Genomic DNA, 26,388 nt, shown 5'->3' on the forward strand with positions numbered 1-26,388 from the left:
GTACAATTCACACATTTAATTAATGAGAATCTTATTGGAAAGCTTATAAATCGTTACACATAATTCATATCTGGACTACCATAAATATTATATACTTCCCTCAAATATCATCTTAAATGCAATTTATATTTCATAATCTAGAAAAAGTATTTCCACAAACACAATTTGACTTTTTTATAAAACAATTAGGAAATATCAATTAATGCATTATCTGTCAAACGGATTTTAAAAAATACACAAATGTATTTTGAATATCACAAGCTTTAACAAAATAAAATTAATAATAATACTAATCCAAAAAAAAAAAAAAAAAATTGGGAAAAGGAGAAGAAAGGAGAGACGAATGCTGATGTGAATCCTTTGAAGACCATTTCCTTCATCAAGTTCATCGTAATCATTATGTGCGTGCGTGTGTGTGTGTGTGTGTGTGTGTGTGTGTGTGTGTGTGTGTGTGTGTGTGAGATTTTCAGCCTTGAGACATGATATTAGGTTTTTGTCAATTAAGTATTATTAATTATTCTTGATCAATTTTAATTATATATTTTTTTTTGAAGAATATGAATTTAATTGTTATGTTGCAGAAGTTAAATGGAAGGAGAAATCAACCAAAATCTATTGGAATCAGCCAACAAAAACACTAGTGAAGAAGAAATTCTCAAGAACAAAATATGGAACGAGTCCAAAAAAATGTGGATCATAGCGGGCCCCGCAATCTTAATCCGATTTTCGATGTTCGGAATCAACGTCATCAGCCAAGCTTTCATCGGCCATGTGGGTTCCACCGAGCTCGCCGCCTATTCTCTCGTCTTCACCGTCATCCTACGTTTCGCAAATAGCATACTCGTAAAACCGAACTTATAATTTGTATTCATTTTTTTCGTATTAATAAATAAAATCAACTTATATATGTATATATTCGATTTTGCATTGCATTGATATGTATAGTTGGGAATGACGAGCGGACTAGGAACGCTATGTGGACAAGCGTACGGAGCGAAACAACACCACATGCTCGGAATATACCTTCAACAATCATGGCTCGTTCTAACCACGACCTCGATTTTCCTCTCGCCGTTATTTATTTTCACCACCCCTATACTAAAAGCGTTAGGCCAAGACGAACGCATAGCGGAAGTGGCGGGGAGTATTTCTCTGTGGTTCATCCCCGTGGTATTCTCCTACGTGGTCTCGTTCAGCTGCCAAATGTACCTGCAGGCACAGAGCAAGAACTTGATTATTTCGTACTTAGCCGTTTTTTCGTTATGCCTTCACGTTTTTCTGTCTTGGATGCTGACTGTGAAGTACGAGTTCGGAGTTCGTGGGGCGATGGGGTCCACTATCTTGGCGTATTGGATACCGAACTTAGGTCAACTTGTGTATGTTATGTTTGGAGGGTGTAGAGAAACTTGGACCGGTTTTACGAGATTAGCGTTTAAGGATCTTGGTCCGATTATCAAGCTTTCTTTCTCGTCTGGTGCAATGATCTGGTTATTGTTTTTATTCTTTTTGCTTTCAAGATTGATTATTTTTAAGGTATGTATATTTGATAGTGATTGGTTTTTTATAACAATTGGCAGCCTTGAATTGTGGTACAACACAATTTTGGTTCTTTTGACTGGAAATATGGTCAATGCTGAGGTCACAATTGATGCCCTTTCTATCTGGTAATTTATAATTTAAAAAAAAAAAATTAATTGGATTATGATTTCTTGATTAGTGAATCTGGAAATAGCAATTAAGAGTTTGTTAATGTTTGCAGCCTTAACATAAGTGGTTGGGCTTTAATGATATCTATAGGTTTCTTAAGTGCAGCAAGGTAACTATGATTATATAGTTCTCTGTCTTAATTCTTACAGTTCTCGTTTCGTTTCTAAAGATTCAATTTTTTTTTGTTGTCTCTATATATTCTAGTGTGCGTGTGTCGAACGAGCTTGGAAAGGGGGATGCTAGAGCCGTAAAATTGTCGATCTTGATGATAGTGCTGACATCATCCACAATCGGATTCGTGCTTTTCGTTTTTTTCATGTTGTTTCGCAATAATTTAGCTTACGTGTTCACGAAAAACCAAGATGTAGCAAAGGCGGTTGCTCATTTATCGCCTCTTCTGGCGTTTTCGCTGCTTCTGAATGGTATTCAACCAGTTCTTTCAGGTGAGCTGTCTATTAAATTTTAAGAATACATATAAAAATCGAAAAAACAACATTCAATCAACCGAAAAAATCGTTTCTTGTATTGCAGGTGTTGCTAATGGGGCTGGAAGGCAGAGCATTGTTGCTTACGTTAACCTCGGTTCATACTACTTGATAGGAATCCCTTTGGGAGTTGTACTTGGTTATGTCGTCAAATTAGAAGTCGAAGTGAGTTTTGACGTTTTTGCCCCTTCGTTTTCGTCCTATAATTATTTTATCATGTGTGTAACAAAATAGTTCATGATGACAATATTCAAGAAAGAAAAGTTAACGAAGTTACATGTTCGATATATGTAGGGTGTTTGGATTGGAATGATAATCGGAACAGTGGTTCAAACGGCTATAATTGTTATCATAACTTACAGGACTGATTGGGATAAACAGGTGACTATTAAATTCGAGAACCGAGTTTGTTGAGATATTTTTAGTTGTTAGTAATTACATTGTGGTTTCGTGTGCAGGTATCCGTTGCTCGGAGACGAACGAGTCGGTGGTTTGTGGAAGAAGAAACTAATTAATAACGAGCCTCGATAGTTGTCTGAAGATCGAAAAATCTCTTGTCTGCGAAAGGGTGTTATAAGATTTAACATAGACTATGTTAAAGATTTGCAATTTTGAATTCCTTAGTTTGAAGCAATGGGGTTTTGAATATTTCTCTCATACTGTTGGGCCGTTCCTGAGATTTTAGAGATCATAGACGAGATTTGAAGACGGTTCAAAAATAGGGATCTTCTACAATAAAACTCGTTTTCTAAAAATAATAATTTATATATTTATTCGTTTTCGTAAGAATGTATATAATGAGTGGCAGAGCCAGGATTTAGTTAGGGTGACTTAAAATTAATAAGGGTTGAGGGGCAATTTTAATAAGAATTCACATATAATAACACAATTTTAGTAAGATTTTATTTTCATAATATAGATAAATGATAAATTGATAGTATTTATTTATAGGATAAAAAATATTCAAATTATTTTGCAAACACTCTATTTTTCAAATGAAACTTGATGGTTTGTAAAATGTGAAAATATTGATTGGGTTTTGTGGAATCAAATATTAGTAAAATCATGAAAATTTTATTTTTAATTTTTATTTGTTTTTTTTTTCTTAATAACCAAGAGGGATATTTTAGTAATTCATATAAATCTTAAATGGACACTTGTAATTTGTACAAACCAGGGGAGTTTTTAATTCTTATATATTTTAGGGAATTACTTGTGATATACTCCCTCTGTTCCATAATAACTGTCTCTTTTTTATAATATTTTTGTTCCATATTATCTGTCACTTTAGATTTCCAATACCGAATTAAATGCATGTTTTCCTCTTTTAACCTTATGAATTCAACTATAAATATTAACTCTCTCTTATCACATCATTAAATATTCAAGGTTATTTTAGTCTTTCTAATATATTTTACCTAAAATCAAGACACAATTATTGAGCTTCTTAATCCTTGTGCAAAGCTAAAAACGACACTTAATAGGGAACGGAGGGAGTACTATTTTAGCAAGAAAACCATCCTAAAAAATAGTCAAAGCAAGAAAATTCCTAACATCTTATTATGTAATGCACGCGCGGACTGTTAGAGTAGAAGCGTGTTTTTTGACTTGAAAAGCCAAAAATAGCCTCCGAATTCTTTTCGATTCCTTTTTGTTATTTTGTAAATATTTCTTTTGTAAGGTAATTCGGTCATTTCACATAGGTCAACAATAAATTTTGAAATATAGGTTCTGTAAGTATGACACTGTGTGTTTTTATAAGCTTTCAAACACTTGAAAAGAAAAGAAAAGAAATGGAAGGTGATCGATCAAATGAACCAAGAGCTGTTGGGGCTAACTGCTCGTAATAAAGACGACGAAGAAGAAGATTTGGACCGAGAAGTAGCGGGCCCCGCCATCCTAATCCGATTTTGAACATTCGGAGTAAACGTTACAAGCCAAGCTTTCATCGGCCTTGTGGGCTCCACCGAACTCGCCGCCTATCGACTCATTTCTACTGTTATCCTAAGATTCGCCACCCGGCATTCTTGTAATTAATCAAACTGCATTTTGTCGCCTGAATTTTTGCAGCATGCCACTCGAAAATCACTTTGTTTTTGTGCCATTTTGCCATATAGCTAGGGATGATGCTCAGGCCAATATTGCCGGAATGCACATTCCTGATCCAAGGGCATTTCCGTATTTTTCACGTCCAAATACCTAATGGAGGCACGTAAGGAAGAAAGCGCTTAATTACATCATCTACCGTTGGATTAGTGTTGTTTGCGGTTTTCCTGATTTTTCGTGGAAACTTTACTTACGTGTTCACGAAAAACGTTGATGTACGTGGTTAATGTGGTAGCTCATTTATCGCCTTTTCTCGCATTTTCGTTACTTCTTAATAGCATTCAAACAGTTCTTTCTGGTGACCAGCATCTCTCTCTCTCTCTCTCTCTCTCTCTCTCTCTCTCTCTCTCTCTCTCTCTCTCTCATGTGTACCATACCACCACATTGCAGGTGTTGCTAGTGGGGCTGGAAGGCAAGGTATTGTTGCTTATGCCAATCTTGGTTCCTATTACTTAGCTTGAAATTCAGAATTGAAAATATCGTTCAAACAATCCGAATAAAATATTCAAATAGACAAAATTTGGAAATTACCTTCTAATTTCCACACATCCCTACCATTGACAATTACTTGCAAGTTAACATATATAAGTTTGTACAAAGAATTATTTTATTCCTATTAATATGCTTATACGTGATCACCATTAACATCATTTTTTTCTTTAATTTAAAAAATCAAGTTCCATTTATTTGACATTATCTCTGATATTCAAAATCAAGTAATGAGAGTTGGTCGAGTTTGGAAGATCAAGTTGGATCTGAAGTTGTTCAGAGTTTGGTTCAATTATTTATTATTTATTGCTTTTTTATTCCCTTGTTTATTTAAATAATATAAAATGTGATACCAAATTAGATATTAATTAGGCCCAAATCCAATATTTATCATTTAAGATTAACATCGCCAACGTAGGCATTGACTTGGATGTGGGAAAAATGATTTTCATATACTGTGAAATATCGATAAATTAATAATTTAGCTTAAATAACAATTTCTTGCTTTCAACTCGATAAAGCGTACTATATTCCAAATTTAATTTGATAGATTAATAGAATTTTGCTAGTCCGAATTATATTAATTTATTGATATTTAATTGTATATGCACCACCTTTCTTAATTCCAAATTAAAAAAAAAAGATAAAAAGAAATTCGTTATGGATAAGTTCAATTATTTGAAAGTTGGGCAGGAATATAAGTATGTAATAATTATTGGGGCCATAATTAATTATTATAAAATAGGACAACCCAAAGTCAAGCTCCATGTGAAGTTAATGGACCACGTTCTATTGGATCCGGTCCAAACCATTGCAACTATTCCCTAATTAAATTGAAAATTGCAAAATGGCCCATAAAACGTTCTGCAGGTGTTCTCGAATGTTCGAAACGAAACGTGTGATACAAAAAACAGTAGAAAGTTAAAGTTTACTTGCTACACATCTTTCTTTTCGTTATAGAGTTTAATGTATTTATATTTATTTATTTATGATGTTGAATTAAATTGCCTATTCTTTTTATTATACATCATCAAATCAAGAAAATTATGGGCCTTGGAGGTGGGCCCACAACTATTTCGAAAAAAAGCCGCCACAAATAATATACTGAACACCATTAATGACGTAAGATTCTAAAAAAAGAAATTTTAAACAAAATTAGAATTATTTTGATGTATAAATAATTAAATATGTATGCGTGGATAATATCAATAATAATATGTATATACATTTATAATTAAGATTCTATTATTGCATTAATCAAGATATAAGTACAACTATATATATTATTTATGGCTACCTACCAATGCCACGTGGTCAATTTACACGCACCACCAATCCCGTTTATCCACCTACTTGTCCACGTGACATTGTGTATTCAAAACAAATGCTCATTTTCCCCAACTACTTCTCATAATTCATTTTTATAAATATTTATTATGTTTTCCATTAAATTACCTATGCAATATTTATTTATTTAAAACCCCTATTTAAAAGGAAATAATAAATATTTAGATAATTCTAGAGAAATCTTTTAAAGAAAAAAAAAAAAAAAAAAAAAACTGCTGGTGAGTAGTCCTAGTCAGTCATTTATATTGCCTCTGTGAGAATTAACCAACATGGGTAGGTATACAAATAATATATTATTAATTTATATATATTTCCAAGTTTTTTTTTAATCAGATATTGCAATATAACTTATAAGCAATGAGACGAAAAACAGCTATTTAACACGTGATAATTAACCTTTAAAAAAAAATCAAAAGAATGTTGGTAGAGAAATTTAAATGGTCTTTTTATATATGCTGGTTAAAAATTAAATAAGTATATCCACAACATTCATTGATATACGTATACTTTGTAAGTGTACGCTATACGTCAATAAAATTAATTTTCATTTATGAATATAGAAATAAATATAAATATTTGTCTAAAATTATAAAATCTTGAATTTAACATCTAACATTTTCGAAACAAATACTATCCAATCTATTCCACAATAAATGTCATTTTAGAGAAATATTTTTGTTATATATTATAAGGTAAATTACAAACACCCCCTGAGGTATGGTCAAATTAAAAAAACACCCCTCTTGTTTGGATAATTACAACCACCCCCTCAACTCCTCAAATTTAGTGGAATCTTCGAGATTATATGGAATATTATCACTTTTGTACCCGTTTTATCCCATTCAAACTCTACATTATGAAGCAAGATGATCATAATATGTGATTTTTAGCTTGTATATATCAGTTTGTGGTGCATCGGAAACTATATTTTTACACAAAACGAGTACAAACTAGAGCAAATTTCACGGAATCTAGATGATTATGTTGAATTTGGCACCATAAGGGTGGAGGTGTAAGAAAAAATCACAGTTGAGGGGGTAGATCTAATTATCCAAACAAGAGGGGGGGTTTTGTAATTTGACCATACCTCAGGGGGTGTTTGTAATTTACCCTATATTATATGTCTATTTAGAATTCTAATAATGCCTTAAATGCATTTATTCTCTATGTGTTTTACCCATATTTTTTCAATTATAATATTAATTATATCTATCACATCATTGCATGATTAATGTTATTTAGTATTTATTCAAAATCCAAACGTATTTATTCAAAATTCTTAATACTCGTACAAAACTGAGAAACGATTTTCGTCTGATCCAAAATGGTTTCGTGAAAGCAAAGATTTATTCTAGGATTGGATAATGACCGATAATAAGTGAGCCCTTAGTTATGTCTGGTCAAGAATTAATGTAATAATTGAATTGAGATAATACCAGTTAGCCAATCAAATCTGCACACATATTTTTGTTCGACATATGAAGTTCGATTCAAGTTTGAGCTCGATTAAAAAAAATATTTTTATTTTTTACATATATTTATTAAAAAATCAAACTAGCTCGAATCGTATTCGATTCGATTATAGCTCGCCATAAAAAAATAAATGAAGCAAAATTTGAATAAATATGTAAAAAATCATTTTATGACAGTAAAAAGCCTTTAGCAAACAGGAAGTCAACTATATATTGTCTTGAGTGGTTATATTTTTTTTTCCCATTTTCAGACAGTTAGGTAACAATAAATAAGATTAATTTGATTGAAGAAAGAGCTAGATGAGAGTAAATAATTAAAACAATAATTACCGCAGAGATTGATTGTAGGAATCCAACTGTCATCATGGTGCACGTTTTCGCCATCAGAGTGGGGGTAGGTGGTTTTTAGTATTTTTATTTTGCCATATGCATCTGTTTCACATTTTTTTTATTTAGTCTTCTACAATTCAACCCTCTCTCTCTCTCTCTCTCTCTAAATGTGTGTGTCTGTGTGTGTGTGAGAGAGATAAAGGGCTTGTGAGGTCACTTTTGCTGCAGCTGAAAAAACTATTTTTCTCCCTTGCAGAACTACAGAAAAAAAGGGTTCTTGATTTCTTGGGTAAGTCTTCTTCTTCTTCCTCAAGTCATATCCCTCTGTGTGTGTGTGTGTGTTTTCTGTTATTGTCTGTTTTTTTTTTCCTGGAAAGTTTCCGTTTGTTTGAACTGAGTTTCGTGTTAAAGATTCGATTTTTTTGACCCAAGTCCAAGTATTTGTGTGTGTGTGTGTGTGTGTGTGTGTGTGTGTGTGTGTGTGTTTTCTGTTTGGTGACCTCTGCAAATCTTGTTGGTTTTCTACCTTAAGGTTTGACTAACGTTGTTGTATCCAATTTTCATTGTTTTCTCCGATTTGCCCTTGGATTACAACTTCCATAACATCAAAACTAGAATAAATTAAAAAAAAAAAGAAATTGAATGATATATATCTTATATATATACATCTCGTTCTTGATCTGTAATTTTAGTAAGGATTATTAGTGTTCAGAAAAGGGAACTGGTCCAGCGAATCTTGTGTTGTAATAAAGTAAGCAATTTGAGAAAGTGATAAGAATTTTAGGCCAAAAGAGAAGTTCAAGAAAGTTCAGTGCAGTTGGCTAAACTCCATTTTTGCTCAAACTACTACCTTTCATTGTGGGTCCCCCAATCCAAGACCACACATTTTCTCTCTCTTCAATTCTCTCTCTCTTGCCAAATCTCACTATTGGGTTTGTGTTATCATTTTTGTTCATATGTCTTTATTTTTATTTTTTTCCATTTATATATCTTTGAGCTTTTTCTGAATTTGAAGTAGTAGATCTGATGCTCCATTTGTCACTTGGTTTATAGTTTATACCATTTCTTGCTCATAGTGAAATTCTTGTAGTCTTGACTAAAACTCACATCTTTTACTAATTATATAATCGGCCTATTTTGCGAAATGCCTCTAATCTTGCTTGCTAAAATGCCGTATAACTTGTAAATGAATCTGGTTGAATATTGGAGGAAATAAATGAACAAGGAAAAATTTATAAAATAAATACACAAATTTTTTTTTTAAAAAAAAGTGAATTTTCGATAGTTTCATATCAAGAAACTAACTTTTTTTTTCCGAATTTTTCTTCTCTGCAGAGCCATGGATAATGGCATGCGTGACAAACTGCTTACTTCAGAAGCAGAAGGGAAAGAAATCGTTGATTTTAAAGGACAAGTTTACGACGAATCCAAGAAAATATGGAGAGTAGCATTGCCCGGAATTATTGCCAGGGTGGCGTCTTTCGGAACTATAATCGTCACTCAATCATTTGTCGGTCACATTAGTTCAATGGATCTTGCTGGATATGCCCTCGTTCAAACCATCACTGTTCGTTTTGCCAATGGAGTGCTCGTAAGTGTTGTTTATTGCCTTCGGTCATATTTGCAAAAGCTTCTGAAAAGTGATTATTAGCTTCTTTTGGCTCATAATCAGTTTTTGAGAATAAGCTGTTTTTAAGCCATAAATAGTTTTCATTATTTTCATCAAATACTTATATAGTAGAAGTATAGAAGTTCTACTACTTTATAAATCTTAAAGATTAACCGAATTATCGATTCTTAAAAGTTATATCTCGAACGGAACTTTGGAAAAAAACTAATTCCTCTTTTTTTTTTTTTTTTTAAATAAATCAGATAGGAATGTCAAGTGCGACAGAAACACTTTGCGGACAAGCGTACGGAGCAAGACAATACCACATGATGGGAATCTATTTGCAAAGATCTTGGATTGTCGATTTCTTAACATTAACCTTCATTATCCCACTCTTCATATTCGGAGCCCCCATGTTCAAACTCCTCGGAGAAGATTCGGCAATCGCAGCATCGGCCGGATACATATCTTATTGGTTTATTCCAATGGTGTACAACTTTGTCTTCACTCTGACAATGCAGATGTACCTTCAGGCACAGCAAAAGAACAGTTTTGTGGCTTGGATATCTGTCGTACAGCTTTTAGTGCATGTACCATTATCGTGGCTGTTTGTGTACAAGCTTAGCTGGGGTGTCGACGGTGCCATGGCTGCACTTAACATATCTTCTTGGATGGTTGCTTTTGCTGAGCTTGCGTACATTATGGGGGGCTGGTGCCCCCAGACTTGGACAGGGTTTAGTACTGCTGCTTTTAAAGATTTATTGCCCGTTGTTAAGCTCTCGATTTCCTCTGGCATTATGGTTTGGTAATAATCTTTCAGACCCTTTTTGTGAATCTTTTTATAACATTTAATTATATAATTTTATTTATTTTTTAATGGTAACTATGTTTGGAAATGCATAAATTTCGTTTCTTGATATTTATTATTTATCGGGGTTACTTTTGCAGCTTGGAGTTATGGTACAATTCTGTACTAGTCTTATTGGCTGGCTACATGAGTAATGCCGAGGTTTCCATATCCGCCTTTTCTATTTGGTGAGTGTTTAGCAATTATAAGCTTTTTTATTTTATTTATTTTATAAAATTGTATTATACGCTATAAGCACGATCCAAATTGGATTTATAAGTTTTTAATTTAATTTTGCAGCCTTAATATCAACGGTTGGGAATTCATGATCTGCTTGGGATTCCTCGGTGCTGCATGGTATGCGATTATTAATAATATATGTTTTCCTGTTTTCGTCATTTCTTTATTCCAGCTGTATTAAAGCCGCCTTTTTCTTTTTCCCTTAGTGTACGAATTGCGAATGAGCTGGGAAGAGGAGATGCTAAAGCCGTGAGATATTCGATCAAAGTCCTTATAACAACTTCGGTTGTGATTGGAATATTCTTCACGATTCTTTGCTTGGTCTTCGGCAACAAAATCGGATACTTATTCACAAACGACGTCGAAGTTGCAAATACTGTAACTGATCTATCGTTTCTCCTTGCCGTATCTGTCTTGCTTAATAGCATTTATCCAGTACTTTCAGGTCTGTTTATTTTACTTTTGTTATTTCTCGTCTTCGTACACATTTTCCCATATTAATATGGTTTAAAAAATCTTGGTAAAAAAAAAAACAGGTGTGGCAGTTGGAGCAGGTTTGCAAGGGACGGTTGCAGTTATTAACCTTTGTTGCTACTATTTGATCGGAATACCGATCGGAGCTCTACTCGGTTATGTCGCTAATCTTGAAGTTAAGGTAACATCACAAACTATAAAATCTAAAACATTTTGTTTTTCTTACACGATTTTATTTTTTATTTTATTGAGTATTATAATAATGGTGGTTCTGAGATTGGTATTTATTTTATTGTGTTTTGAAGGGAATATGGATCGGAATGAATATTGGAATTCTGTGTCAGTCACTTGCACTTTGCTACATGGCATGGAAAACGGATTGGGACGCACAGGTGAGATTAGCGTCTGACCGTCTTCAGCGTTGGTACCTTAAATCGGCCGAAGAACCCGGTACCATTGGGCATGCTCGAAACGAAGATTTCTCGTGAAAAAATATTGGAAGATGATTATTGTGTTCAAGCATAATAAACTATTGTGATGAGATTGCTCTATAATTTTGCCTTTTATTGTTTTTTTGACCATATTTATGAATGCATTTTGATTATTGCTTTTGCCCAAGTTGGAAAGTTCTTTGTATTGGGGAATTTTTTGTTTTAACCATGGTTAATATAGTTGTCCTGCACTTCATCCAAACTCTTGTTTTTAGTTGTTAATTACCAGTAAAAGATGCATGGAAGCGAATCTTGGATTAGTAAGAGACATCTGCTAGTTAATCGATGAGTTGAAAATTCGTAATTTTAAATTACCGCTGTGTATGTATAGATGCATGATTCCCAACAATTTCTTCGAAGGAGCAAGAATCTTGGCTTCAAGTCATTTGTCATTATACAAGTTTTTACTTAATGCTACGAATAAAATGCTTCAGCCTTGAACAAAATAAATTTACAATTTCTGGTATGAAGAGTAGTTCGATCTTGATTTGTAAATTGTAACAGTTGAGCCATATACATCAAGAAAAAATAAATTCGGTGTTATGGCCATCAGTATTAGCTTTTGAGTAAATTATAAGCCGGCAAATCTCTCACGCTCGACACATCTTCCAATGCCATCTCGCGCTCTAGTTGTGATCTTGTCGACTTGAGAACATCCTGCACAGAAAGAAAAAAAAATAGATTTTCAATATAATTTTTTTTTCCAATATTTCAGTAGTGTCCATATAATATGAGTATATTCTTACGTTAAACTCCATGTATGAAGCCCGCTTTGCAAGCCACTGAGCGTCCAATAATTTGAAAGCAACACAGAAAAGGTTGTCAAAAGCCATTTCATCTTGGCTTAGCAATTCCAGAAAGCGGTGTCCTGCGAGAGTGCCAGGTGTCCCTGCCGAAATATTTCAAGCATCGAAAAAGTTACTATTTTTGAAACAAAATCTCGAACAAGTTATTTGAGAATTTAATACTCTCTCCAGTTGTAAAAATTACGGTAAGAAGCAATTGGATCTTTTATCAATAAATTTCTCTAATTCATTGAACTGTCTAATTTTCAAACATACTGTGCTACTTGCACAAGGCACTACATACTGCTAAATCGTAAGTTAGATTGAAGAATAGTGAGGTTCTGATTTTAATACCAGGGGCAAGAATTCCATTATGATTCAAGCAAATTATATTTCCTAAAAGCAGTTGAACTTATCAAAACTGATCAACGGAAACGATCGAAGTAAACCCTAAATCCAGGGGAAAAAACTAAATAATAACAAAATCCTTGCGCACCTGACTGAAGATCTAACATTTGCACCAGCGTGAAAGAAATATTGATTCCAGCTACAGCAAAGGGGTACTCCCATTCAGACCTGTCTCCATCTCTCTTGTGCAACAAGCTTTGAAATGCCTCCTATCAAAGTGAACAGCAAAACAAAAAAAAAAAGAAAAAAAAAATTAAAATCAGGGAAAATGTTATATCTAAAAGATAACATAGCAAGATGTCATAAAAACTCCACCAAATATGCATATATGTGTATATATACAATTACTTCATAACTAAGCATGTTGTTTTAAAATCTGGAAATAGTTGTTAGTTCAACGAGAGAAATAAAGGAAAAAATCTAATAAAAAGTTATGTAAATAAAGGAAAACGGAAAATACGAACCGGAAATTTCTTGGCAAAGAAGATTAGGTTCTCCAATGATATGAATCCTCCACCCCTGAACATTAATTGATCATAAATTTCCAGATAAATACCAATTAATACACTTGTATATCGGCGAATTAATCACTTATAACCACATTACCTGAAATCTGTTGAAGGGTCGGATCCCTGCCAACCCATTTCCTTCCAAACCTCTGATTTAAGAGGTGGGAGTTCTCTATCAGGATAAGATAACCTCCAAAGTTGTCTAAGCGCGTCCTGTCAACAAAGTATTATAACAGGTTCATAGATAAAGATATTCAAACACAATTTTTTTAAATAAATAATAATATTGGCTGTTATATCATAAACATGATCATCCATTTCTTGTATTTCCCACATAAAATCTAATAAAACTACATCCAAATAAGATGGTGACAGTACAAAAAACCCTTATTTCGCTTTTAGTTTTTGTGTGTGTGTGTGTGTGGTGGGGGGGGGGGGGGGGGGGGTGTGGAATATGGAGGCAAATACATACTTGATGCTCTGAAGAAGTGCCGTCAAAAGGAACCGAGAGCCTCTGCTTTAGATATTTCAGCCTTGCTTCCTATTGAAAAACCAGCTCAAGAATCAAAGATAAATGTTGGTTGGCATATGCCAAAAGCTACAGAAAAATATAAAAATAATAGAAAGCATTTGTAGCAATCCGAAAGAGTAAAAAATAGCATTCCTGCACAAAATAGAGTCATTTAACCTATCACAATATGGTTATTTTGAGCTATTGTGTCTAAGCCATTTCAAGGTTAAAAATAATCCTTCACGTTAGTGCAAATAGCAACATATACATACAGTTCCTTACAACTAGATTGTACATTTTCTTAGCAAAACAACAGAAAATAGAAAACAATTATTCATCTTCTCTGAAACGTAAATGGAGTTGCTGGAAAATACCTGCAAGGAACTAAGTAAAAGAGGTGGAAGGTTGCTATTTATTCCATTTTGACCGCCGGAAATAAATGGTAAAATTCGTCCAAACAAAGATCCAGGCCCAATAACAATATTTGCTGGAAAATGAGAAAGAAAAAATGATTGATTGACTTGTTTATATTTACAAGTACCGGAAACATCAACAATGAACATACTGAATACTAATTGAATGTAACATTTTAATCAAATAATTAATACATATAATATGCATACTATATTTCTCCCACTGATTTATGCTCCAGGCCCAATAACAATATTTGCTGGAAAATGAGAAAGAAAAAATGATTGATTGACTTGTTTATATTTACAAGTACCGGAAACATCAACAATGAACATACTGAATACTAATTGAATGTAACATTTTAATCAAATAATTAATACATATAATATGCATACTATATTTCTCCCACTGATTTATGCTCCTGGTATTTTTATTTTCACGACTATGTGATATCTCCAACTTCCACACATGAATTCACCTTCAAATAATACTAACGCCCTTATTCTCTTAATTCTAGATTTTTTTTATCTCCAATATTATTTTTCATATACTCTGCATTTCCTACATTGAAAAAGTTGAGCACACATACTTCATCATAGCTACATCATTATCCATTTCAAATTAAAGCCAAAAGACACCATCATGTTGAAACTAAAACCTATTCTCGTTTTCAATACTACGCTGCGTAATTGGAGAATTAACACTAATTTTTGGATTCGACAAAGATAATAATAATCACAGTAAATGCAGACCTAACCATTGCGCCCACTGCGCAATTACATTCGAGAAGAGCAGCATCCAATGCAGGCGCTCTTTACTCCGTTCATCATCCAAAATATCCTCGAGTGCTTGTCCCTTCCATACCCAAAACAAATAAATAAATAAAAATCAAATAATAAATGTAGAAAATTCAAAACTTCAAGCTGTAAACTAAGATTCATGGTTGTTTTATATATATCGCAGAAACAAGTAAAAAAGTACCTCGGAGTGTTTGTTGTAATCATAATCACTATCTCCAAGCAATGGCTCGTTCAGCGAATCGGTTCCGGAATTCTCGTAACGATCGTATCTTCCTCCACCGACATCTCCATGGTGGAGTCTTCTCCGCAACGTATTGGAACTCATCACAATTCACGATTCACCGCCGCGGCGTATACCTGGTTCAAAAAACGCAACACAATTCCGATCAAAATAATAAAATAAAAACCGTATCTGAAAAGGAAAATTGGAAATTGAGAACACGTACAAGTGGAATCAGACGAGAGGAGAAAACGGCAGCTCGACTGGTTCACAAATTTGGGGAAGAAAACCCTCGAATAATAAGTACTGATCAAACAAACCCTAAATTAATCAATTATATTTTTCTATGATTGATTGATGTGGGTTTTTGGTCTCTCAATTGCGTATCTTAATCTGCTTACTTTCTTCAGAATTAAGGAACAAAAACCATAATATACTGATGATCCAAGCACGTTGAAATACAGTCAGGAGTACAAGTCTCGAAGGTGAATGTACAAGTGGAAGAGAGATGAAAGTATCCAATGGGCTTTAGGGGATTTATATTTAAACCATTGAACTTGTAATTGGGCCGGTCTAGCCCAAGGGCAAAATCGTATTTATTCAAATTCAGTATTAACTGGGCCCAATTTCGCATATCAACTGGTCATTGAAAATTATATATTTTTATTGTTAGGGTAAATTATATAAAAAAAAAAACCCTAAACTTAGACTGAATTACAAAAAATACCCCACATATCCGTAATTCCCCAAAAAATGTCGATCCTACCCTTATAGACGTAGAACAGATTGAAGGTAGCCATGCTCGTATGCCTAAAAAATTGCATGGTTCATACTAGCAATCGAGAAAATGTAGTGACATTGCAAATGAGGTCACTATAGACGATTATACGCTATACTTAAGGTCACCTACATTTCAGAGACTGTTCTTAGAGATAGAATCAGCATTTTTCAAAGAATATTCCCTAGAATAAAAAGATTCGGAGAAAAATCACACCATAAAGAGGGTTGGTGTAAGACGGAAACATCTGTCGAGGAGGATTTTGATGACTACATATAAGTGGGAGTGTTTTCATAATTTAACTTTAAAAAAAAAAAACTTGAAATTTTAAAATTGGATTCCACATTGATTTTTTTTTTGTTGATAATTAGTAATTACATTATAATGAGATTCCACATTGAACATGATAAATATAAATTAATTATACTCATAATAATTGGCCCACGCCCTCGATGAAATTAAAACCTTGAAATTTGAATGAATCCTTATAAGCTACATATATATATATATATATAGCTTATAAAAAGAATCATTCATTATTATTACATAATTACAAATTGCATGCACCGCACGTAAAATAATCACACAGTAGTAGTAGTAGTGGCGGTAATAATCGGGCTATTCTTATTTTTGTTCTTGACCATGCAGCAAAAAGCGCATTGTCTAGCAGAGCAACCGCAAGCACAGCTGCACACACAGATTTGCAGTTTCCTATGATACTTCCCAAACGAACTATCTACTCCTTCCATCAGACCATCTTCAACTGGTGACGTGGCGACGGCGGCATCTTTCGAGAAAACGAGGTTTTCCTTGTCGTCGTTGGAGCCCGGGACATAGTTGGAAGAACAAGTGCTCATGAGATTGCACAGAAGTGCAAATCCCATCACAAGTATCAGTGCTGCTGGAATTCTACTGCTTCTCCTCATGGTTTTCACTTTGTGTGTGTGTGTGTGTGTGTGTGTGTGTAGAATTTAAATGAAAAATAGATGGGCAAGAATAATGGGATGTGAATATATTTTTATGATATGATATTTGTTTTGATATTATATATGGCAGTCTTTTAAAGTTTTGTTTGACTTTGATTAGTCAAAATTGATACTGAGAATATATATTAAGTAAGAAACTGATTATATCAAAAAAAAGAAAAAAATCAGATCCAAGTATATATGGAAAGAGTGTAAATTCCTTTCTAGAAATTTCGTGCAGTATGTGGTCAACAGTATATGGTCAACGATATTTTATTATGACCATATCAAACTTATCACCAAATTCTTAATACATAGTTACATTATTAAATCTTCGTTGATTTATTAATATTTTGAGACAATCGCAAATTTTGATTTGGGTAATCTATGTGTGGTTTTCATACGGTCACAACCTTACTATTGATACCAACTAGTACTTCACCCGTGCGTTGCACGGATATCAGTTTCAAAATGAGAAAAATAATAACATTTAAACGATTATCTCTTTATAACAACACCAATTCAAGTAAAACAAAATGGAAGGAAATAAAAAAAATTATCTCTTAATTCTGAATTGTAACATATGAAATTCAATTAAATATTACAAAGAAAAATACGCGAATGGCGCAAATTAAAGCACGATATGAAGATTAAGTGAAATAATTTAAAACATATGGTATAATTTTATTTCATGAAATGCAATCTACTACACCATGTGAATCCTCTACAAAATAACTAACTTAACAACAAACACAGTAGCATGGAGGTAACACAATAGATATTCAAATAACCTTCAAGTTTATCACTAACAACATTCAATTAGTGGTGATGCACATTAATCAAACAACAACACAACTTATAAATATTGCAAAAGAGATAAGATGTATACGCCAATACCAATAATAATACCAATATTGATATCAATAATGATACTAATAATGATAATAATACTAATACTAATACTAATACTAATTAATACTAATACTAATAATAATACTAATACTAATACTATTACTATTAATTAATACTAATACTAATAATAATACTAATATTGATAGTATTAATAATAGTAATACTGATATTAATATTGATATTAATACTAATACTGATACTCGTACTACGGGTACTCATATTGATACTAATTATAATACTAATACTAATACTAATACTAATACTAATACTAATACTAATACTAATACTAATACTAATACTAATACTAATACTAATATTAATACTAATACTAATACTAATACTAATACTAATACTAATATTACTATTACTATTAATACTAATACTAATACTAATATTAATACTAATACTATTACTAATACTAATACTGATACTGATACTGATACTAATACTAATAATAATACTAATACTTACTGATATTTATACAAATACTGATACTGATACTGGTATTGATACTGATACTGATACTGATATTGATACTGATGTTAACACTACTAGAAAATCACGATTTAGCTACGGATAATAGCATCGAACTATACATTCGTCGCTAAAATAGAGAGTTAGTGACGGAATTAGCGACATCGTACAAAATCGTTGCACTAGTTATAACACTTCACTTATAGAGACGGATGTTAGCTACGGATGATAAATTTGTTTCTAAATAAATATTTAGCGACGAAAATTAGTGATGGCCACAAATGTGTTTCTAAATATAAATATTTAGCAATAGATTTAGTGAAGGACGACATATCCGTGACTAAATAAAATATTTAGTGATGAAAGTAGCTATGACCAAATTTGATTGAAAAAGTAAATATTTAAACATTTATTTTTCTTTACTACTATAAATTATTTTTAGTACACTAATAGAAAATATTCCTTGAGCAGGGTACACTATTATATTTATATATATTTAAAATTAAATTTACAACAAAGTAATAAATAAAATATTAACCTAAAATTAATTTGAAGAACAATAACCCAAAATATCAAAAGTCTCACCCTCCGCTTCCATTTTATTATTTTTATAATCAGACTTTTCCTTCAAAAGCCGGTGGAGCCCTAATGCATACCCCATCCCACCATTTGAAAACCCAAGTCCAACGATAAAGGAAATCCTTCAATGGGTTTCACTCGATTTTTCTCAGGTTGGTCTATTTATTATTTTCTCCATTTTTATAGATTTCTATACAATGTATTTTGGAGAGGTAAGAAACCCAATTACTGTTTATGTATATATTATTGCTGCTTTTTAGGTATTGCTAGAATTACCCATTCAGATTTTTCAGTCAGGGAAGGAACGATTTATGTTGCTGCAATTCCTAATCTCAAGTTCTTCTCAATCTTATCCAGGTACAAGTTCTTTCTTCGGTTCGTTATTTAAGTTATCTATGAAAACCCTAGCATTTGCTTCTTTGCTCATTTGAGTCGTAGTTTAGATATTGAAATTACAATATATATTTGAAATCTATCCCAACTCCTGTTTGCCGGGATCCAGTTAATTTTAAGATTCTTTATTGGGCTTATGAGGTATGTTTCAGAATGTATTCTTTGAAATGTATTGTCCAATATTAATTTTTTTTTTGTATTTGTGTGTTGGTGAATTTGATGATAGATTTGTTTTGTCTTTGTGTTTTGTTGCTAGAACAATTTGTATTCATAAATTTTATCAATACCTAGCCATCTTTATATATGCTTCCTTCCAATCTGAGTAGAAAAAAAAAATTCCAGTATCGATTCCTCTACTTACTGTAAAGGGAATTGGGTGTTGCAGCTACTTTCATTAGTTAACTTTGTGTTTGTGGATAACTTGTAGTTATTATGTAACAATGATAGATACATTCAGACTTTATCAGATTTATGGTAATATAACAATAGAACTGGACATATACTCCACTAACAAGGATTGCATCAAGATGCTTATTGGGAACAAAGTTGATGTTGTTAGTCATTTTTTCCCTTGATTTCTCATCATTTTTTTTATCATTTATGTTTTTTTTATGCTTGCAAAAATAATTTCAAACAATCTGTATTTACTAATATTTTTTTTGGTTACTTATTTAACAGAAATACTGCCAATTTAGTTAATTAAACAAGTTGTCGGTAAAGATTATGTGGGGCAATATTTTGAAGAGCTTGCACAGCACTGAACAAGGACGAGTACATACTTTACTTCTAACTTGTCTTTCTGACCGTATGCCTACTTATTCCTTGCACTATGGAACAGCGAAACGGATCTAATTTTATACATGTACAATGGTAAGTCCACTTATCATTTTCCCTTTTCTTTTGAAGAGAATGGTGTAAACAGAGTAAATTTGCTTCTATTTATTGAACATTTGGATATATAAGCTAGATATTAGCCATTGAGTAGCATGATCTTTTAATATTAATGGGACTGATTTCTGATTAGTGGCTTATAATTCTTCTAGGAATCTCCTCAAACATCAAGGATTTAAAGTGTTGTAGAAATGCTGCTGACTCTATGCTACTAGAATGCTACTGGAAGGAGACTGAGGTTTGGTTCGATTTACTTATCATTTCTCAGTTGTCTTATCTTGTCTCTTTCACCACTGCTTCTCTTGGTAATTATTTTCAGCCGCAATTGCTAAGTTGTAAGTTAAATGTTTTACCTTGCTATTTATCTTCATCCAAGTTCTCTTCTTTAGATTTAAGTTAATATTTAGCTAATCATATTTTCCTTATTTTATTTTAGAAGAAAACCATAATTCAAGATGCTATCTAAGTGAGGCGCATAAAAGTCGAGCACAATTATCTGCTGGAGAGAAGGTCGGCAACTCGGCAATGCACTTACAGAATATAATTGAAGTTTTTTATTCTATGTTGCAAGCTGTCAGAAGATTATTAGTAATTAGTAGGCCATTTGTAGTGCACATTTATAAAATTGTCTGCTGACTTATTATGTATGATAATTTTATTGGTAAATATTATATAAATATTTGCATTGAGCTATTTATTTTTTTTAAAAATTAATTATTTTTTTGCAACGGATGTAGCAACGACTCTGTCTCTATCAAATATAGTGACAGGTTTAGTGACGGATTATGTATTGCTAAAATATCGACGATTGTAGTGACGGATTAGTTTGTTCCTAAAACTAGCGACGGATTTGGCAACGTTGTTGTTTTGTTACTAAAACTAGCGATGGATTTGTACCTTACGTAGCTAAATTTTAGCGACGCGGCTTTTAGCGACAAATATGGATACGAGCATTATCTGTCGCTGAAGCTATATTAGCGACGGAAGTTAGACATTTAGCAACAGATTTGGCCGTAGCTAAATCATGATTTTCTAGTAGTGTAATAATGATACTGATGTTGATAGTCATATTGATACTCATAGTAATATTAATATTAATACTAATACTGATACTCATACTAATACTGATACTAATATTGTTACTCATACTGATACAATGCTGATAAAAATACTAATACTAATACTAATATTATACTAATAATAATGATATTAATATTAATATTGATACTGATATTGTTACTGATACTGATATTGATATTAATATTGATACTCATACTGTTACTGATACTGAAACTGATACCGATACTGATACTCATAGTGATATTGATATTGATACTGATACTGATACTGATACTTATACTGATACTGGTACTGATATCGATACTAATATTGATACGGATACTTATACTGATATTAATACTAATATTAGTACTAATACTTATACTATTACTAATAGTAATATTAATACTACTATTGATACTTATACAATTACTAATACTATGCTAAAACTAATTTTAATGCTAATGATCTAATGCTAATGATACATAACACATATACATATACTGATACTGATACTGATACCGATATTGATACCGATACTGATAATGATACCGATACCGATACTGATACCGATACTGATACTGATACTGATATTGATACTATTGATACTGATACTGATCGATATTGATACCGAAACTAATAATGATACTGATAGTGGTACTCATATTGGTACTGACATATATTGTGGTACTGATACTGATACTGATACTGATACTTATAATGATACCGATAATAATATTGATACAGATACTTATACTTATGTTATTACTAATATTTGTACTAATACTAATACTAATACTAATACTAATACTAATACTAATACTAATACTAATACTAATACTAATACTAATACTAATACTAATACTAATACTAATACTAATACTAATACTAATACTAATACTAATACTAATACTAATACTAATACTAATACTAATACTAATACTAATACTATTACTAATACTAATATTAATACTAATACTATTATTAATACCATTACTAATATTAATATGTTAATATTGTTAATGTTAATGCTAATACTAATTTTGATGCTAATGCTAATATAGATATGTTAATTATATTATGTTAATTGCTAATTAGTTGTAATTTTAATATTATCCAAATCCTTATTGTATTCCTAATTCTATTCATAACACTAATCATAGTTCTAGTCGTAATCCTAATCATAATCCTATTCCTAACACTAATCATAAGCCTAATAATTTTAATACTAATAATGGTAATGCTAATGCTAATGTTAATTCTAATTCTAATCTTAATTATAATTCTAATCCCAATCCTAATGCTAATCATAATCCTAATACTAATGCATGTCACTAATTATCGTACTAAGCATAATGCTAATTTTAATTATAATTCTAATACTAATATTAATCATAATCCTAATATTATATTAATCCTAATTACAACCTGAATCATATTTCTAGTATTAATACAAATACTAATTCAAAGAATCTTAATTATAATTATAATTCTAATACTAATATTAATCACAAATTCTGATTTTGCAACAAATTTTTTTTTTTTTTTTGCAATGATCTATTATTTAGTATAATTCAATCTCGAACATTTATATCAAATTTCTTATGTGTGGTAGCTGAACCATAAAAAAACACATATTAAATATATTAGAAATTAATATTTAATTATATTATCAAACTGACATTAAAATTATTTAAAATATTGTAAGGGTATAAGCAAACGTTAAGACGTAAAAGAACAATAATCATTGTTAATAAGATAAATTATGAAAATCCTCATGAACTTAGGTTAAATTACAGAAAACACCCCCACTTATCGGTGATTACCAAAATCCCCCTGATGTTTGTTTCTGTCTTACACGACCCCCTTATGGTGTGATTTTTTTACGGAATTTTTTTTATTCCATGTAATGTCCCAAAAAATATGGAGTTTACCCTTGCACACGTGACATTTCTTATATCATACTTTTTAAACTCAAAAATACCCTTGGTCATGGTAATAATAAAAATTTGTGAAAGTGTTATTTAAGAAGAATAAAGATTTCGTGTAAAATTCACATTAGGGTAATTTTTGTCTTTAAAAAGTACCATAAAGTAATGTCGTGTGTGCAGGGTATAATAAGCATTATTGGAATATTCCACGTAATTAAAAAATTCCTTAAAAAATCATACCATAAGGGGGTCGATGTAAGACGGAAACAAACATTAGGGGAATTATTAATATAAACTATTTACGGCAAGAGCACTTCGAGAGGGATTATTAAATGAGCTATCAAAATATTTACCCACCATTTTTATACTCCAAAATAGTAATTTTTAATTCTAATAGAGTTATGAAATGAGGTATTTTGATATTTCATCTTTCAGAATGTAAAAATACATTATGCTATCATGCATAATAAAATATCAAACATGAGTTAGAATTTAATCACCTCAGTGTCCATTTAGAAAATAACATGTGACAATTAGATATATTTAATTCACAACTATTTAATACCTATGGTTGGAGCAAATACATTTAGATAAATATCAAAATAAAATATTAAATAGCACATAAATATTTGCAACCTCATTTTGATACTTTTGGGTTGGAGTTGCTGTAGATATTTAATTAATTATATTTATTAGAGTTATAATGAAATACTTATTAGTGGAATACAATATATAGTATATACGATCATTATACATTTTAAACAAAACAATTGATATTCTTAATGTTAGCCATTAAATAAAGTGGATAGACGAATTTAATACCAAAGATTTAGAATTATTATATTTTGAAATATATAAAATCAATTCGTTTATTTATAAATTGATTAAACTTAACTTAGGTTATTCAATTTATTAGTATAATCATGATAAGATTTGTATTTTAATTAGTATATAATTTAAAAAGTTAAATCAATCGTAAAATTTATTGTCACTGGATTCATTGAAGAAAATAATTATTTAAATAATAACATGAAATTCATGTAGTATAATTTTCAACATGGTAAATAATTGGGAGTACATTACTCTACACATGGCATAACAAATAGTGTCAATTTTCGCAAGATAGTAAATTCAAACATGTACCTCTCTTTTTTACAGATAATATTAATATATAATATTATATTAGTAAAAAAATACATATTCTCTAGTCATGTTCATGTAAAATGTATAATATTAAATAGTTTATTCTGCAATATATTTTTAATAAATCCAAGTTTATTAATTAAAAAAAAAATCGTAACACCACCAATCATGCAATTATAATAAGGGAAGATTTTAAATCGAATTTAACTAAATTCAAATTAAATTAATTATAAAATTAAATTAAAAAATAAATTTATTTAGAGTTTTCAAGAAAGTTGATATAATTAGAGTGTTTTATAAATGGTAGGATATAAATATATTAATAACATAATTAAATATATTTAATTACCTTTAATTTTGGAAAATGATGACATGTTTTTTGATAATTTATTTCCACCAATCAATTCGCCACTTGGGATGAAATTGAGGACATGTCATCAATTAAAATTGCCAAATGTCAATCAATTAGCTATGCAATTCAACTTTTATATATTATATAGATTTGATACGGATTTGATTGTATCATAAAGTCTAAATAATAACTATCGTATTCAAAGTTCAAAAAGAGTCCAGGTTCAGTCTAGACGACGAATGTTACTACATTTAACCCTAATATTAGAGATAAAGCGGGAAAGTATTCACCATGACATGTGTAGGGAAGAAGGCCCACTTACGGTATAACCAGAGTCGGCTACATTAACGGGCTCAGACCATGGGTTACGAGATAAATCGCCCTCAAATGCGGCAGACAAGCACTGCATGCAGTAGTCATATCACTCTCACGTGTGATCTGATCAAATATATAATGTGGATGACCCACATTCTCATGCCTACGATGATATAAATACAGTCTTGCGGCACAAATTTAAGGAAGGGGCACACTAGTATTCTTAATGTATGCAGACTTGTTTTTACTACATTTCTATCTTGATATGCATATTTATATATCTGCGCTATTACGATTGACTCTTCCTCATCGGAGTGCTAACGCCGATTTTTTTTTCTTTGACACTCCTCATTATAGTTTTTTCGTCCCGCGACGAGGAATTCCTCCTATTTGGGTTTTATTCATTATATTCGAGATTCGTTCTATTGCTTCATTTGTAACTGAGCCATTTAGACTCCATCATAATCGATGATACAATCTCCTGATAATTCGAATATAACAAAATAATTGTGGTATATAATGGGTACGGTTGAAATAATTTGGCTTAATTATTTCACTTTTCATCCCTAGAAATAGAGCTATCTTTGTACTTGACACACTTAAAAAATATTTATAGCACTTTGCTCAATCGAAACACAATGAATCATGCATATATTAATGCACTCCTTATGAATTTTTAAAGCTAATGAAGGTAATTTAATATTTTTAATTAATAGTATTTTTTAGGATGACAAAATGTCAAATCAAACTTTTATATTCATCAATATAATAAATTATCACGAAAAAAGTATTTTACAAAAAACAAAAAGAACAATATTTCTACCAAATATTTTCACATCATCTAACGAATAATTTAGTACTGAATTAATTTTTTTCGTAACACAATATAATTTTTTTCAGTAATTTCTTGTGATTTTTGTTTTAATTCGTTATTTTGCACCTTTGAAAATAAACCAATAAAAAATAAAATTACCCTCATTAACTATTAAAAATTTCGACTCGTTACAATGGTGCAAAATAATTTGATATTTTATGTACGTAGATGTCGAGCTATTTTAGGTAACAATCTTTAAAAAAATCTTACGTACCGAACTCATTAATATAATTAATACCCCGATCGATCTTCATTTATTTATTAAAAATATTAAATATAATTAATGAGATGATATACACGTAGAGCAACCGGCCTCCACACATCCCTGCCTACCTGATCAACTTAGGTGGTGTTTGCAAATGATTATTTAAAAGCAGAAGTTAGTGATTGTAATTTAAGTTAGTTTTAAGTGCTTATTTCTAAAAGTTGGGGGTGTTTGCAAATATTTCGGAAAATGAACTAAAATTGAAAAAGCAGGGTT

At 31.2% G+C, this 26,388-nt stretch overlaps 3 protein-coding genes and 1 long non-coding RNA gene across 5 annotated transcripts; 3 read left to right on the plus strand and 1 right to left on the minus strand.

Annotated features, from left to right (window-relative positions):
* The first annotated feature begins 265 nt into the window (after nucleotides 1–265).
* LOC105976640 (protein DETOXIFICATION 21) lies at nucleotides 266–2,978 on the plus strand. Of its 2 annotated transcripts, none has more exons than XM_088825218.1 (9): nucleotides 266–390; nucleotides 582–843; nucleotides 946–1,487; nucleotides 1,578–1,664; nucleotides 1,760–1,816; nucleotides 1,912–2,150; nucleotides 2,239–2,357; nucleotides 2,487–2,573; nucleotides 2,651–2,978. In XM_088825218.1, exons 2-9 carry the CDS (start codon nucleotides 589–591, stop codon nucleotides 2,705–2,707), a joined length of 1,443 nt encoding a protein of 480 aa, XP_088681344.1. In that variant the 5' UTR covers nucleotides 266–390; nucleotides 582–588; the 3' UTR covers nucleotides 2,708–2,978. The 2 variants fall into 2 exon arrangements, with proteins under 2 accessions (XP_088681344.1, XP_088681343.1); XM_088825217.1 differs by having other exon boundaries at nucleotides 363–495.
* Nucleotides 2,979–7,995: 5,017 nt separating this feature from the next.
* On the plus strand, nucleotides 7,996–11,724 carry LOC105976513 (protein DETOXIFICATION 24). Its single transcript, XM_088825293.1, has 8 exons — nucleotides 7,996–8,225; nucleotides 9,272–9,527; nucleotides 9,809–10,350; nucleotides 10,494–10,580; nucleotides 10,693–10,749; nucleotides 10,839–11,077; nucleotides 11,169–11,287; nucleotides 11,412–11,724. The coding sequence occupies exons 2-8, from the start codon at nucleotides 9,276–9,278 to the stop codon at nucleotides 11,592–11,594; spliced, it is 1,479 nt and encodes a 492-aa protein (XP_088681419.1). The 5' UTR covers nucleotides 7,996–8,225; nucleotides 9,272–9,275; the 3' UTR covers nucleotides 11,595–11,724.
* A 222-nt stretch (nucleotides 11,725–11,946) lies between these two features.
* On the minus strand, nucleotides 11,947–15,751 carry LOC105976639 (ELMO/CED-12 family protein). Its single transcript, XM_013001891.2, has 10 exons — nucleotides 15,468–15,751; nucleotides 15,203–15,378; nucleotides 14,974–15,076; nucleotides 14,185–14,297; nucleotides 13,772–13,840; nucleotides 13,397–13,512; nucleotides 13,255–13,309; nucleotides 12,879–12,999; nucleotides 12,344–12,486; nucleotides 11,947–12,254 (listed from the first exon to the last, which is right to left on the minus strand). The coding sequence occupies exons 2-10, from the start codon at nucleotides 15,344–15,346 to the stop codon at nucleotides 12,153–12,155; spliced, it is 966 nt and encodes a 321-aa protein (XP_012857345.2). The 5' UTR covers nucleotides 15,347–15,378; nucleotides 15,468–15,751; the 3' UTR covers nucleotides 11,947–12,152.
* Nucleotides 15,752–20,124: 4,373 nt separating this feature from the next.
* Nucleotides 20,125–20,926, plus strand: LOC105977565 (uncharacterized). The gene is made up of 2 exons (XR_016034510.1): nucleotides 20,125–20,568; nucleotides 20,673–20,926. It is a non-coding gene; the product is annotated as an uncharacterized LOC105977565 (long non-coding RNA).
* Nucleotides 20,927–26,388: the final 5,462 nt, after the last annotated feature.

Source organism: Erythranthe guttata, chromosome 11 (genome assembly GCF_056151865.1).
Source record: "Erythranthe guttata isolate IM_541 chromosome 11, IM_541, whole genome shotgun sequence".
NCBI classification, from domain to species: domain Eukaryota; kingdom Viridiplantae; phylum Streptophyta; class Magnoliopsida; order Lamiales; family Phrymaceae; genus Erythranthe; species Erythranthe guttata.